The following is a 15622-nucleotide window of genomic DNA, read 5'->3' as shown; positions in this document are numbered from 1 at the left end:
CAAGGCCTCGTATCGCCGTTAATAGATTATTATCATTTATCTGCCACACAGCCATTCTTATGTTACCATTTTACTTAATTAAATTTATTATTTAAAAAATATATCTATTTACAATTTATTATAATTACAGAAGGGATCAACAACGCAAAAAAAATATGTTAGGAAATGGAACCTTTTCTACTTAATAAATAGATCTGCTATATTTGTTAAAATGAAATGGCAACCTTGCTCGCGCTATCGATATACACTGGCGAGGTACCATTGAGAGATGATATGTAAGTATGAAAGCAGATCAATTACCCCATCGTGACGAATTCCGCAAGAATTAACCACGATGGTATCCAGGTGAAACTGCCTGGAGGTCGACCTGATAGAGTATTTTGCTAGCAATGACGCTATGCGATTATATCCATTGGGGGAAAGGATTGTTAATCTATTAAAGGGTCTTCATTACTAACAATCCTTTCCCTAAATCGAATTGGAAAGAAAGTAGTTGTTTTAAGGGTGATAATAGTATGGCATTTCCATCCAGCAGCTAACAGTTTATTTAGCCCAGCCGAGTACCAGTGCGGTATGATAGATGTGATGAAGTCAGGCCAGTAGCCTCATAGTAACGAATTCACTAAAAATTTGCCACTATAGTTTTCAGAGAGAAGTGCGAGAAAGTCGTCCTGGAGTACATTGCTATAAACGAGGTGGCTAGTGTCTTTTTAACGATCTTATCCCCCAAGAGCAAGGGTTTATATATTATGAAGCATAGGTCAGTTATCCCATCGTGACAAATTCCTCAAGAATTAACTATCATGGTTGGAGGGAATGGATGGATTGTTAGTAATGCGTGGTCCCCCTGAAAACCATCATGCTGAATTCCATTATATTCATCACAATGGATCACCTATCATCCCACACTGGTGCCCCGCCAGTGTGTACCGATCTAAAAACAAGAATACTTGATACCGATAGCGCAGGCGATGTTATCATTTTATTATCATCCATAAAAAAAACGATCGCAGAATGAATTGCAAAAAAATTAAAGCAGATCAGTTAGCCCATCGTGACGAATTCCACAAGAATTAACCACGATGGTTTCCAGTGGGAACCGCGTGGAGGTCGACTTGATAGGGTTCATTGCTAGCAATAAGGCTATTAGACCATATTACTGACAATCCCCCCTGCTATCGATTGATTACGACACATGATCTAGGACTCCCAAGTGCCTCAGACCATTAAGCCATTGTCAAGGAATTGGCGGTGGGTTGTAGTCGAGAGGAAAACACAATCTTTATTGTTAAAGTGAACATCACTGTATTTCAAATATATTACTTCTGTGTATAGACCTTATCTATGGTACGGACCGAGGTCTTTATATAATATTCGAGTTGGCATTGACATTGACAACACTAATTGACTGACAAGACATGGCAATGTAAATAAAAAAATATTTAATTTTATATCATAATTTACATATAAATTTAATGAAATAACTAGTAAACTTGTTTACAAAATGATTCAATCTAAATAACCCAAGTATATAAAACCTATTTGTGTGGCGATCAATGGTGGTGATTGCGGCTATGTATCACAGCAATGAGTGCCGTTTTAGCAAGATGTAGAGTGAGCTCGGAACAGTTAGACTTATTGCTTTCGTTTATGGAAGAGCACCCCGAATTTGCTGCAGGCAAGCAATCTATATATTCGCGCTTCAGTTCAAGTAAATTGTGGCGACTACTTGCCGAACGTTTAAACGCGGCGGCGGCTGATAGCGGCGGTGCGCGCAAATCACCGGACAAGTGGTGTCGGGTCAGTACGCTTGTTAAACAATAATAATCTATAAGTTTTGGCTATTATGTGTATCTCTTATCATGAGCCCATGTCTACCACAGTAGAGAGTGCAGATTGCTCAATATTTGATATTGGTTAATGTGATATTTTAACAAAGACCATGACTTAAAAAACAGGTTTTGTCCATCTTCATCATCTTGTCTGCATAAAATTTAACGAAATACATTGGCGTTTCAATATTAGATTACTATTACAATTATATTTCATATTAACATCATGAATACATTAGCCATACAATACCCAGCATTGTGACTTCAGTTCATCAAATCCATTATATTTACCCATTGACACATTTCCTATGTTGGTGATTAGTAGGCAACCTTAAGGGCAATTCAATGAAGGTTAACATCTTTAATTCTAATAATGGAAATGTGAAATAAATTTGTTACTCTTTGATTTGTGCTTTATTTTAAAATATTTATTAATTGTACAGAGAATAAGCAGATTTTAGCAAATATGTCTGAGAAAATATGTAAATTGCTATCTCATACTACTCATATATTTTGAATTTTTAACATATAAATTATGTATTATCTGAGTAATGAATAGTGTATAATTAAAACTAGTTCTGTAGTAAAACATAGTAAAACTATGATGTTAAACAAATAACAGGCAACAATTGGATAAATATAGCAAAACTAAAGGAGAAATGGAACCAAATGGAGGAGGTGTATGTCCATTATGGGGCTCATAACAAATAAACCAAAATAGATATTAAGATTTCTAGTACTACCTACAATGTAATTAATACACTTTAAAACTATTATCGGATATGAGAATAAAGAGGTTTTATTATTATATTATGTAGTAAAACACTTGTTTCTTATGGACATCTCATAATTTGATAATAGCAAGTTTGTTAAATATTTTATTGTTACAGTATTGGGCAGATATAAAATACAAGGCACGCAAGAAGTCTGCTGCAGGAGGAGCCCTGGGAGACCTGTCTAGTGCAGAGGAGCGTCTGCGTAATATCCTCAGCACTGGGGGTAGAGAATGTGAGTCATTTATTATTCTCATTGTATCAATTTATAGTAATAACACGAAAGAATGTGGGAACAACAGGTAATCTACAAATGACAAGTACATTGTTTTCAAAGAAAATAACTCAAAAATATTAAATATAATTATTATAATAAATAGAATGTGTTTTTACTAGGTCTAATGATTGTACAAGAATGAGAGAAAAGTAGCCGCAGTGCAGCAATCAATAATTTCTAGTGGCACAATCAGAATAGGATCTAGTATGAGTACTGTTGCACTTTTTATATGTGGACTGGTAGTATGTGCCCCCACATACTTCATGTGGCTATATTATGATGTCAAATAAGTGTCTCAGGTCAAAGTACACTTATAGTATGTCATTACATCTGTTTTTATAATGGGTGATAATGGAATGGTAATCACGCTCGCGCTATTGATAGTGAGGATGAAGCAGGTCAGTTAGCTTATCATGACGAATTCAACAAGAATTATTCATGAAGGTTTCCAGGGGGAACCATGTGGAGGTCGACCTGATAGGGTGCATTGCTAGCAATGGGTTCATTAGACCCCATTACTAACAATCCCTTTCCCCTATTATATCTGTTAGGATATATAAATTCCAATGAGAATAAAATATTTAATCACAATAATAATTTAATAGTTTATTTACTACATTTGCACTATGTACTAAGCAGAAGATTCCCTTCTAAAATCTACTTTGTCCATATTTCCATATCGATACTGACACATGATATGTGGCCAGTCAACAGCGGCAGACACTGCAGCCACTCAGACGAGGAGCGCAAGCCGTCGCTGCTCGACGACGACATGTGCTCGGAAGGCTCGACGGGCGGCGGCGCCGGCGGCGGCGGCGCGGGCGGCGACTCGGCGCGCGTCAGCACCGAGGAGGTGCTCGCCGAGGCGGCCATGCGCAGCGCGCTGGCGGCCGAGAAGCAGGCCGAGGCCGTCACGCAGGCCGTCGACCTGCTGCGCGAGCTGCTGGCGCTGCTGCGCGAGCGGCCCGCGCCCGCGCCCGCGCCCGCGCCGCCCGGCGCCGCGCCGCTGCAGCCGCTGCACGCGCACGCGCACGCCGCGCACGTGCCGCACGCGCCGCACGCGCCGCACGCGCCGCCCGACCACGCGCTCGCGCCCATGCAGCACCACCACCACCGCCTGTGATCGCTACCGGTCACGGCCGCCACCTCTATGTCGGAGACGAACCAGTGCGGGACCTTCTCTTTTTTTAAATTGTTAAAATGTAGTGAACTACTCCGTGCTCGTGGCCTAGAAACCCCTACGAAATACTGCAATATATAAGGGACTGAGGTCGTTACGCTTGATGATGTATGTCGAAAATCGCGGTCGATCGTCGCGAGAGACCTCGACGAGCCAGTAACCATTCGCGCAACGCAGTCTTAAATTTTTACTAAACGATTAAAGCGCTACCGTCGGCGGCGCAGTGTCGCGAGCGAGAAGTCGGTCGCGGACGCGGGCCGCCGTCCTGGAGTCACCGCGCGGCGCGCGCGCGGTCGGCCGGCGGCGCGTGCGGCGCGAGGCCGACGGCGGCGGCCACGCGCTCGTACACGGCGTCGGCGCGGCGCCGGGCGCGCGCCGCGCCGGCGCGCAGCACGTCCCGCAGCAGGCGCGGCCGGCGTCGCAGGTCGGCGGCGCGCTCGCGCAGCGGCGCCAGCTCGGCGACCAGCGCGCGCGCCACCACCTGCTTGTACTGCGCGGTGGTGAGCGCGGCCGCCTCCTCGACGGCCTCCTCGGCCGTGAGCCCGGCGGCCAGGCAGTGCAGCGTCACCAGGTTGGACACGCCGGGCCTCGTGTCCGGCTCGTACGTCACCTGCGACCGCACGGTGCCGTGAGGTGGACGCCGCGCTCGGCGCATCTTCGATCGCGTGTCCTCGGCGCCGGCCCGCCGATACGAATGTCGAACACGTCGAGTAGCTTAGATTTTTTGCTAGTTTATCGTTGAGGTAGCGTATCTGTTAGTGTTTCGACGTTCACGTACATTTTTGATACGGTGCGACCGAAGATACGCCGAATGTGGCGCTAACCTTCGAGTGATCTCGTACTGATCGTATCTAAACTTGAAAACTCAGTACGCGTATACAATTTAGTATAAGATTTTCAATGAAATTAATAATAATTTTTATAAATAAACAATACGAAGTATCTACATGTATTTTTATTCAGGTCGACGACGCTTTCATTAATCACTCATTATTCTAAGTACATAATGTTTAAAATTTACTTTCCATAGATGTACCAATAATACAACCGACTTTCTTATAAATGAATTAGTAACAGTATCGATTATCCAAAAAAACTAACGACATAATCCACGGCACATCCAGCAGTGTTACGCACCTGGGGTGTGAAGTCTGTGACAGCTTTTCTTATCTTGAGGGCGATAACATCATCCGGGTCGCTAAGTAGTATCCGTGATTTACCATCTGGATCCGATTTCGACATTTTTTTCGAGGGATCGCGAAGACTTCGTATCCGGTCACTACCATCATCTAAATGGAATGTGTAATCATTATTGGCGATCATCTAGTATATATATATATATATATATATATCAATCGCAAATAATAGCAACATATCTGAACAATGATAATGTGTATCGACCTGTTTAATATTTATACCTACTAGCTACCCTGGCAAAGGTTTTTACGGCCTCATTACTAGCAATATAGCTTGTCAGGTCAATCTCCATGCGGTTTTTATGTTTACATCTTTAGTTTCGCCCGTTAAAAAAATGTTTTGCTCTCTGCCACCACCATTTTTTCTTATCAATAAAAACTATCCTTTTTCAAATTAGAATAAACAAAGTACATTCACATAATTTCATAAAAATCGAATAAGTGATTTTGGAAGTTAGCATGAATGAGTCTCATGGCATGATTATCGTAGCTCGCTGACGGCTGTATGTACTTAGGAGAAATTTAAAAATAAAAGAAGCTAATTCAATACCCTTGGTTTTTCATTTTTGTTTGTTCTGGTATCTCATAAAAATTACTGCACCAAATTAGATGCAATTGTACGAGGGTCATTTGAAAAGTTCTTAGCTTAACATGTTTAAAGTCATTTTTTTTTATAACTACCCTCATTTTGTAGTTAAAATGAGGGTAGTTATAAAACCAACCAGTTTCAATCAATATACACATTACTCTCATCTGATGATACACATCAGCAATTTTGTTTCAAGCTCAATTGACTTCGGGAGCAGATGTGAATGTAGGTGTGAGTACAAGTGTAAGTATAGGTGTGAGTGCGAGTACAGATGTGGGTGTGCATTCAGGTTCGGGTGTAGCTGCGTGCGTGAGTGGTGTGGCGGGCCACCTGGCAGCAGCGCGCGCGGCGTGGGGAAGGGCTGGCAGCCGTAGCGGTGGCGGAACGTGCGCACCAGCTGCGCCGCCACCTGCAGGTGCTGCGCCTGGTCGCCGCCCACCGCCACGTGCGTCGCGCCGTACACCAGCACGTCCGCCGCCTGCACACGCGGTCACTACCACTCACACTCTACGCGGCGCGCCGCTCACTGCTACACTCGTAACACTGGCGCATACCATCTAGATATTCTAGATTGACTGATTTCTAAACAAACTCGGTATATTTTGCAAAGATATGCTAATTGGCCGACTGTTGTAATTTTTTTAATTAGTATTCTGAAATATACTCGATAGGAATGACCACATGAACAAAGTGATCAGGGAGACCACAAGGCTACACTAACTACTATCGACAATTAAAATATTCAGTTTAGAATTATAGGCCTCATAGCAAGCAGGATGCAACGACAGACAGAGGACAGCAGACCTGCAGCACAGGGTAAAGCAGCAGACCGAGCGGCACCTCCTTGAGCGTGGCAGCCTTCTCCTTGTACTGCGGCAGGTGCGCGAGCCGCGCCTGCGTGGCGAGGCAGGCCAGCAGCCAGCACAGCTCCGCGTGCCGCGCCACCGCCGACTGCACGAACACCACGCTCCGCTCTGGATCCACGCCACTCGCCAGCAGTAGCGCTGCCAGCTCCATACTGTTCTCTTGCAAAGCTTGTGGATTCTGCCATGCACAATAACAATTAGTGATTGCCCTGAACTACTACAAAAATTAAAACTAAATGTATCAATTAAGTCTAGAAGGCATAATTCTACTCTATTTGTCCCACTAGTGTCATCGAATTATAACCAAAATTCATTCCTTTGGCGAGCTAGCAACAACTTTAATGCTCTTTCTAGAACTCTTAATATCGATCTATTTTCAAAAAATATAATATCAGTGAGAGACCAACTGAGTGAGTAATTTTTTTTATTCATAGTCAGTTTGAATTACTATTGTATGGATAAGAAGGCCATTATTTAGTCAAATATTTACATTTAATCTTTAATTTGTATTTTAGTTATCATTCCTTTTTTTTTTGTTTTCATTCCTCTTGTTCATTTTTTTTTTGTTAACTCGTATTTTTGTTTCTGTGTACAGCGCCTTGTATCTATATTGTTGCTACTTGTGAAAGCCTATTAGTGGCTTATTTTGTTATCCTAAAACTGTATCTATTTGCTGTAGTGTAGCCCTGGTTTTCCTATAATAAATAAATAACCATAAATATGTTGCCTGGCACGGGCAAACACATATTGCTATATGTTTTTTTAATACAACAAACTGGTGTGAATAGGTATTTTAATGCACAGGAAAAGGACTTGTTGGGAGTAAACAGAATCATGTACATAGTGAGTGTTGCATTAAAATATATAAATTTCAATAAAAAAAGTAAATCATAGATATGACCATATAATGACAGGACACCAAGATTATCAGTAGCGCTTGGTAAATTATAAGTCAAAGTACTCTATGGACAGATCTTGTTATGAATATAATATTACAATATTTATATTATAATTATGTAATATGTATAGTAATAATATGATTTCACATGTGTCACAAAAAATTCTACCTCTTAATTCTGTTACATCTCAATATGTACCTTTTGTATATATTTAGTTATATTTAATAACTAAATATATACAAAATGTAACTATATATATATATATATATATATATATATATATATATATATATATATATATATATATATATATATATATATATATATATATATATATATATATATATATATATATATATATATATTATATATGTTACAAAAATTATATACATTAAAAAATATGAACAAATTATTGAGATAAAACAATGAACACTAGAATTCCGTTTAGGTTTACTTGCTAGATAATTTGATATATTCATATTTAAAGTTGCTTACCTGATGAGTGGTAAGCGAATGCAGATCAGCTATAAAAATCATGAGGTCATCTCCGGTGTCCTGAAGCCGCACACACCGCCTCAGCGCGCCGAAATAATTGCCCACATGTAGTGCGCCCGTCGGCTGCAGTCCAGTTACCACGCGTCGAGGCCATTCTTCGCTTTCTGCTTCACCATTCTGACATCAAATAATAAATTAATGTGAAGCTCCACAACTTTATTTTTATTTTTATATTTTCAAATGTATCGCACCTTGGTGCAGTAATTGCGCCTAAGTCCATAATAAAAAAGACGATGTGGATACTGTTTAAAATTAATTATACTTCGTCTAATGAATTCCATTGCACAATTTATATCTTTAATTTAATTTTAATACATGTTTGGAAAAAGCTAGAGAAATAAATAGAAAATTATATTTGCTGTCGAAAATCATACAACCAATTTCATAAGGAAATCGAAGATTATAGACACTGTCGATTAAATGTTAATTTTAGCAGAAACATAAATTTGAAAAATAATGAAATTGACATAACACAGTCTATTCTGAGACGTCAAATTTCTAATCTATCTCTAAAATTAAAATTTCAATTTGATATCACAACAAAATCTTTACTGTAAAAACCAATACGAACTCATTTCCTAATAGAATTAAGTTAAAATTGTTTTAATTTCAGTTTATAATGATCCACATAACAGTCATTTTGCAAAATTATCAAAATATAAGATTAGAAAAATGGCACTTCAGAATCGGCTTCACTATCTGTCACCGTCAGCTGTGCGGATGTAATTTTAGGTTATACTCTACAACAAGGAGTTACATAGAAAGGATGATAAAATAAAAAATTATAAATCTATGTTTGCCTCCTTTCTTCTTATGCAAATACAATTAGTAAAAAGAGGACAAAAGATATACCATCTGTTGCTAATTTTCTCAATCCATAGCAGTAGCGTATCATAGAAAATGAGTATGTAAAATTTTTGTTCATTTACATTACTAATTAGAGTATATATTCGACATAGTTTATGTAGAAAGTATACAAGCAAGTTGTATTTGAATTTGATAGGGTTATACAGCCGTATAACATTTTCTATATACCTTTTAGATTCTGACAATTAATCCACAGATTAGAGAAAAATAGTCTCTGTAATCTGTGGCATGGAATATTTTCCAGCTGTTGCTGGCGCGGTTATGAAATTTGTAAAGTTTTAAACAAATTTAGAATTTAATTTCTCTTTTTTTTTGTTGTATCTTAATTATTCGTATATAAAACATATTTTAAAGCAAACGATTGGCTACTTTTTTGGATATGTTAAAAAGTCCTTCGCTATAGGTTAGGTATGTAAATTAAAATTTATGATTTCTAAAAACAATTGGTTATTACACCATCAACACAGAACTAGTCCTATCGATAAAAAAAAAATACAATGAAGCTGGTGAAAAATTTGTGTAGATGTCGGGCATCAAGTAGATGCAAATGTCGTGTAACATGCAAGGAATACAACGATCAAATGTTATTAATTGTATTATTGGTATATGTTGGCGTCAGATCAGTAAATGATGTAATGTAATGTAAATTGATTCTTTTCCGCGCTAAGCCTCTCATTTGGACCAGTAAATGTTCATAGGTGAAGATCCAAGTCAGCTGACTCATCATAATGAATTTGCTATAAAATAACCACAATGGTTCTCAGGGGCACTGCAATGAAGTCGAATAAACAGTAGTCTTTAATATGGTATAACTGTAACTATCATAACATACTTATTAGAGAGAATATTTTTGATGGGCATATTAACAATATTGTAACTAAAGCTTCACAGGCACTTAGATTCCTAATGTGCAGTTCAACTTATTTTCAGCAAGCCAAAACCTTAAAAAATCTATACTGTTCATTAGTTAGAAGTAAAGTAGAATACGCCTCACAAATTTGGAATCTGAGATATAAAATGTATATATCTCATCTTGAAAATATTCAGGAAAAGTTTATTCGTTTCTTAGCTTATAGATTACATGATAGATATGATTCTTCTGACTATCTTGAATTCTGTAAAAAACACCATTTTCTCCCTCTCAAAAAGTGCAGAAATATCTGCGACATTGCATATCTGATGAAGATAGCTTCAGCTAAAGTTGATTGCCCTGAACTACTATAAAAATTAAAACTAAATGTATCAATTAAGTCTAGAAGGCATAATTCTACTCTATTTATTCCACTAGTGTTATCGAATTATAGATAAAATTCGTTCCTTTGGCGAGCTAGTAATAACTTTAATACTATTTCTAAAACTTAATATAGATCTATTTTTGAAAAATATAATATCAGTGAGAGACCAACTGAGTAGGGAATTTTTTATTCATAGTCAGTATGAATTACTATTGTATGGATAAGAAGGTCATATTTTAGTCAAATATTTACATTTAACCTTTAATTTTTTTTGTTTTCATTCCTCTAGTTCATTTTTTTTTTGTTAATTTCTATTTTTGTAGCTTTGTGTACAGGGCCTTGTATCTGTATTGTTGCTACTTGTATCAGTGGCTTATTTTGTGATCCTAAACTGTATCTTTTTGCTCCAGTGTAGCCCTGGTTTTCCTATGAATAAATAAATAAATATTATATTGCATGCATAGTATACGTTCTCAGTCTATCGGCTTTCGCCTTTGAGATAATATGATTATGAGACAACACTGTATCCAGTTGACATATTTTAGCGTGACTAAACGAAGTATTTACCACTACTAAAAAAAAAATGTAATATGGTAAATGCAGAGTAATATAATTTGAGATGCTGCAATTAAAAAGAATGACTCGCTACTGGACTAAAGTGAGGGATGATCGCTACTCGTACAGGGGTCCCTCAGGAGCGATGCAAGAGTGTGTGGCGCGCGGCGGACGCATGGCGGCGTGGCGCGTGCACTCGTACGGCGGCGCGGCGGCGCTGCGGCTGGACGACGCGCGCGTGCCGGCGCTGCGCGCGCCCGGCCAGCTGCTCGTGCGCGTGCACGCCGCCGCGCTCAACCCGCTCGACCTCGCCATGACCGGTGCGCCGCCCACGCTACCACCCGAACGTATCATTTCGAAACTGACACCTGCCGAACATTCATATAAGTAAAATATTAACTCGACACCGGTCACCTTATTAGAATTATTTCGCCCAGTGCCGCCACCGTTAGTGTGGCTGTTGACGCTCGAGATTTGACTACTATCAGAGACAACTCTGCGTCCACCCTAGTTAAATGATCTCCAGTCACTACTCGGTCTATACATGTAGTATGATACTGGTTTCGCGTCTGGTCGAGGTCGAATTCGGTAGAGTAACATTAATCAACTAGCAAGTAACGTGATTGTTTACAAAGTAACACCTGATTGAGTATAACGGGTATCGAAACCATCGACGCCGACACGTACGCGCTCCGCTAGGCTGTATTTATATAAACTTAAATCTAGCTACTATTTATTATTAAAATCAAGTGTATGTCGCTAACACGCAAAGTAATAAATATGGAATACACTAAAATTGATAAACATACAATTTAAATTTCTTCTATGTTAAGAAGGAAGCTACACTAATTAGATGTGAGTATAGTATAGTGTAGTACTCGACATCCTATAACTAGAGCATTTAGCTTACCGCGCTGCAGAACAAACCTAGGACTGCATCAACTTCTGGTCAGGATTAGTGTGTCATACAATTAAATTTATGCCAAATTACCTGAAATTGATATAGTGTATGATAATTCGAATTCCTACAGGAATAAATTGCTGAAGCACTTTGTACAACAATCTTATGAAAATTAACTCTAATTATCATAATATATATTTTTTTAATATTTTTTTTAATTCAATTCACTCATAATCTTATTTTCTGATATTGTTCACAACTTAGGTTACATGTTTATTTTTATTATTTACTTAATTTTCTTGCGCTGTATAATTATGTTAAAGTGAATGCTGTGAATACCTATAATAGGCACGTGCATTAATATTGTATTATATTTAATGTTTGTTATATCTATATGTTAGACAGAAGGGGAAAAATGTTAGGACACTTGATACGACACGACGAACTTATGAACATTATAATAGAAGGTAAGATAGAAGGAAGGAGGGGGAGAGGGAGACCGAGGCATAGTTACATCAGGCATATCAAGGAAGGAATTGGTGTCGTGTCGAGTGGCAAGAGCTCCATCGACAAGAGCGCAGCTCTTAAATGGATAGATAGATAGACCTATATGTTATAATGCAATATGCTGTTGGTGTTCCTTAAATAAATAAATAAATAGTGTGGTCGTGGTCGCAGAGGGCTACGGTGTCCGCGTGCTGAACGCGCTGCGGGCGCTGTCCGGTGCTGGCGGCGGTGGCGGCGGCGTGGAGCTGCCGCTGGTGGTGGGGCGCGAGCTGGTGGGCGTGGTGGAGCGCGCGGGCGGCGCGGCGCGGCTGCGGCGCGGCCAGCGCGTGTGGGCCGCGCTGCCGCCGCACGCGCCCGGCTGCCTGGCGCGCCTCGCGCTGCTCGACCACCGCTGGGTGCGCGCGCAGTAACGCTGCACACTGGTACGTGCTCAGTAGCAGCCGCAGTAGCTCACTCACATGTCGCTCCGCTGCTGCGCAGGCGGGCCCGGCGCCGACCTCGCTGGGCCTGGAGGCGGGCGGCGCGCTGTACGCGGCGCTCACGGCGCGCGCGGCGCTGCGCGCGGCCGGCGTCGTCGGCGCGGCCGGCGCGGCGCCCCGCCGCCGCCCGCGCGTCCTGCTGCTCGGGCTCGGCGGCGTCGGCCACGCCGCGCTGCAGCTGCTCGTGTACGAGGGCGCGCAGGTACCGCTCGCACGTTTAAATGATTTCATTGGAGCCGCGGCGGCGTAGTCCGCCGGTACTGACCTCGTGGCGGCCGCAGGTGGTGGTGGGCTGCTCGGCCGACGAGCAGGCGGTGGCGTGCGCGGCCGGCGCGGCGGCGGCGCTGGACCGGCGCGCGTCCGACTACCACCAGCAGCAGCGCGAGGCCGGCCCGTGAGTCCTCCCGCACACTTTTATTCAGCAGCGAGCAGGTAGAAACGCAGGTTTTCTACCAAATTTTGCTGCTAATTAGAGGCCGGAACCCGGACGACGGCCGGTGACTGTCTCAGACTACTTTATTGAAAGAATAAAATTTATTGCTAAAATGTGGGGCGACGAGGTGATATGGTAACATTACAAAAATTGTTAGAGATGATAGTCTACACATACTTATTTCATTTTTAAACTCACTTAAAAATGAATTTTATACTTATTTAAACTATATACTGTTCGTTCTCTTGCGGAGGTCGCGGCGGCCTTTGCAATTTTTGCCGAGGGAAGATACCGGCTTTCGTCTAGTCGCGACACAGTGGTTATAGTCGCCCCTGCGCGGTTCCCGGGGGCCGTATGTTTAGTACTCGGCGCCGTGTGCGCGGCAGGTACGAGGCGGTGCTGGACTGCGCGGGGCTGGGCGGCGACGAGGCGGCGGCGCTGGCGGCGCGCGGCTGCAGCTTCAGGCGCTACGTGACGCTCACGACGCCGCTGCTGCACGCCACCGACCGGCGCGGGCTGGCGGCCGGCGCGGCGGCGGCGGCGGCCACGCTGGCGGCGCAGTGCGCGGCCACGGCGCGCGCCGCCGCCGCCGCCGGCGCCGCGCCGCTCGGCTGCCCGCCGCCGCACGTCCGCTGGGCGTTCTTCTCAGCGTCGGCGGACGACATCGAGCTGCTGCGGCGGCTCGCCGAGCGCGGCCAGGTGAGCGTCGCCTCCGCCGGTGGGTCGCGATTAATTTTAATTCGACCACCTCATTTGATGTTGAGCGATGACATGGTCTAAGATGGCGCATGAAAATTCGAGTATCTATGCACTTTAGCATTGAAGATAATAGATTGTGAAAATAAGGTAATACGTTAGGAGACGTTAGGAGCGAATTTTATTTCTGGCTGTGCAAATCAGATATGAACGTTCCTGTACACGAGAGAGGCCGTACCCGAGCGCCGGCGGTCAGTCCGGCGCCACGCCGCCGCCGCATGACACCGTGGCGTGATATCACTCCGAAGTAGATAAGAATCCCCCGTTATGAATATCTGTGTATAATAATAAACAAATTTAATAATAACCAATAACAATATATTAATAAGTAACGATTGTTTATGTCACCGTGTTATCTGTATATGCGTATATACAAAAGTTGATATCTATGTATATACTTTAATTATATGACACGTTGATATCGTTTGACCGATCACCTTGAAAGTTGGCGTGTTACTTAATATACATTTTTTCACAGTAAAACTGCATCATGTAAGATGCTGTCCCATTTAGTACGTGTATACTAAATTTCGTTAAGGCGCTAAAAGGTAACAAACAAACTCACTTTTACATTTATAATATTAGTATGGATAACAGAAGTGAAGATGCATTTGGTTCAGAGGTGGACTTCCTTTTCACAAAATAATTTTAACTTGATAAGCAACTAAGCCCCGGCCAACTGTAACAGACTTGCATCAATTTTTTTTTATTTCTGCCTCGCGTCTCCCTGTTAGTTTAATAGGTCTATTTAGTTCTGGTGACAATACAATATATAATTCTGAACATTGTAACATTTTCAAAATGGCCGACATCACGAGATGGCGGGTCATTAATTTATAAAATGGAGAGTCCAGACCATGACACTAAATGCAATATGGCCGCGGGCCACGGTGTGGTATTGTTAATGTCCCCCCCCCCTCCCCCCTCCCGCTGGTCTGCAGTTCTCGGTGCGCGTGGAGCGCGTGTTCCCGTGGTGGCGGCTGCCGGCGGCGGCGCGCCGCGCGCAGCAGGGCTCGGCGCGCGGCAAGCTGCTGCTCGACTTCCGCGCCGAGCCGCCGCCCGCCGCCGCCGCCGCCGCCGCCGCCGCCGCCGCCGCCGCCGCCGCTGCACCGGACGCGGCCACTGCTCACTACTAATGTTCACACCTAGTGCCGCTGTATCGTTTATGTAAATACAATTGTAAATGCAATAAAATATACCGATAGTGAGTCGTATTGACATCTTGTTTTTATTGGTTCCCCTGATACCCCATCACTTGAAAGAATGTTATGTCCATGGTACTGCTCATGTCTATAGGCGACGGTTACCATTTTCCATCAGGTGGGCCGTCAGCTTGTTTGCCATGCTAAGTTGCGTAAAAAAAAAGGATTTGTTAGTGATGGGGAAACCATCGTGGCCGATTCCTGTGGAATCCATCACGGTGAGCTAACTGACCTGCTTTCATCCTCACCTATAGTGTTACTGGTGCCTTGCCAACATATACCGATAAAGCAGACAGGGTTACCAATCCATTTTTACTCGTTAAGAAACTCGCCCCGATCGCTCAGTGTTCACTTCACCCCACTTACTTTAGTCGTTAATTCGATTTCTGATATTATAAACTCGATTCCATAAAATCTTTTGATTTTTATGTAAGATACATTATCATTTTTTTTTTTTTAATGTATTTCCGAACCGATACGACAACATAACTTTCAAGAAAAGAGTATATTATATTATAGT

General features: G+C 42.2%; 3 protein-coding genes across 6 annotated transcripts; 2 read left to right on the top strand and 1 right to left on the bottom strand.

Annotated features, from left to right (window-relative positions):
- The first annotated feature begins 1390 nt into the window (after positions 1–1390).
- LOC113515871 (uncharacterized) lies at positions 1391–4005 on the top strand. Its single transcript, XM_026900164.3, has 3 exons — positions 1391–1800; positions 2723–2840; positions 3590–4005. The coding sequence occupies exons 1-3, from the start codon at positions 1588–1590 to the stop codon at positions 4003–4005; spliced, it is 747 nt and encodes a 248-aa protein (XP_026755965.2). The 5' UTR covers positions 1391–1587.
- A 328-nt stretch (positions 4006–4333) lies between these two features.
- Positions 4334–8836, bottom strand: LOC113515872 (tryptophan--tRNA ligase, mitochondrial). The gene is made up of 6 exons (XM_031912771.2): positions 8359–8836; positions 8108–8284; positions 6652–6891; positions 6178–6325; positions 5200–5351; positions 4334–4672 (listed from the first exon to the last, which is right to left on the bottom strand). The coding sequence occupies exons 1-6, from the start codon at positions 8446–8448 to the stop codon at positions 4334–4336; spliced, it is 1146 nt and encodes a 381-aa protein (XP_031768631.2). The 5' UTR covers positions 8449–8836.
- Positions 8837–9230: 394 nt separating this feature from the next.
- Positions 9231–15118, top strand: LOC113519348 (reticulon-4-interacting protein 1 homolog, mitochondrial-like). Of its 4 annotated transcripts, XM_052898615.1 has the most exons (8): positions 9487–9617; positions 10954–11144; positions 12404–12627; positions 12713–12913; positions 12993–13105; positions 13531–13670; positions 13734–13843; positions 14842–15118. In XM_052898615.1, the coding sequence occupies exons 1-8, from the start codon at positions 9532–9534 to the stop codon at positions 15034–15036; spliced, it is 1260 nt and encodes a 419-aa protein (XP_052754575.1). In that variant the 5' UTR covers positions 9487–9531; the 3' UTR covers positions 15037–15118. The 4 variants fall into 4 exon arrangements, with proteins under 4 accessions (XP_052754576.1, XP_052754575.1, XP_052754573.1 ...); XM_052898616.1 differs by lacking the exon at positions 9487–9617 and adding an exon at positions 9231–9442 and having other exon boundaries at positions 13531–13843; XM_052898613.1 differs by having other exon boundaries at positions 13531–13843.
- The last annotated feature ends 504 nt before the right edge of the window (positions 15119–15622 follow it).

The sequence above is a fragment of the Galleria mellonella genome, unplaced genomic scaffold (assembly GCF_026898425.1).
Source record: "Galleria mellonella isolate WM207_F2 unplaced genomic scaffold, CSIRO_AGI_GalMel_v1 utg463, whole genome shotgun sequence".
In the NCBI taxonomy this organism is placed as follows: Eukaryota; Metazoa; Arthropoda; class Insecta; order Lepidoptera; family Pyralidae; genus Galleria; species Galleria mellonella.
The sequence above is the reverse complement of the archived record's forward strand: the minus strand, read 5'-3'. Positions and strand labels throughout refer to the sequence as shown.

Coding starts and splice junctions, on each gene's coding strand:
- LOC113515871 (XM_026900164.3), top strand. CDS start 1,588: ATGAGTGCCGTTTTAGCAAGATGTAGAGTGAGCTCGGAACAGTTAGAC. Junction 1,801..2,722: donor CACCGGACAAGTGGTGTCGG/GTCAGTACGCTT, acceptor TTATTGTTACAG/TATTGGGCAGATATAAAATA. Junction 2,841..3,589: donor CAGCACTGGGGGTAGAGAAT/GTGAGTCATTTA, acceptor ATATGTGGCCAG/TCAACAGCGGCAGACACTGC.
- LOC113519348 (XM_052898613.1), top strand. CDS start 9,532: ATGAAGCTGGTGAAAAATTTGTGTAGATGTCGGGCATCAAGTAGATGC. Junction 9,618..10,953: donor AAGGAATACAACGATCAAAT/GTTATTAATTGT, acceptor CTACTCGTACAG/GGGTCCCTCAGGAGCGATGC. Junction 13,106..13,530: donor CAGCAGCGCGAGGCCGGCCC/GTGAGTCCTCCC, acceptor TGTGCGCGGCAG/GTACGAGGCGGTGCTGGACT.
- LOC113515872 (XM_031912771.2), bottom strand. CDS start 8,448: ATGGAATTCATTAGACGAAGTATAATTAATTTTAAACAGTATCCACAT. Junction 6,892..8,107: donor ATTCGCTTACCACTCATCAG/GTAAGCAACTTT, acceptor TGTGCATGGCAG/AATCCACAAGCTTTGCAAGA. Junction 5,352..6,177: donor GCCGCGCGCGCTGCTGCCAG/GTGGCCCGCCAC, acceptor CATTCCATTTAG/ATGATGGTAGTGACCGGATA.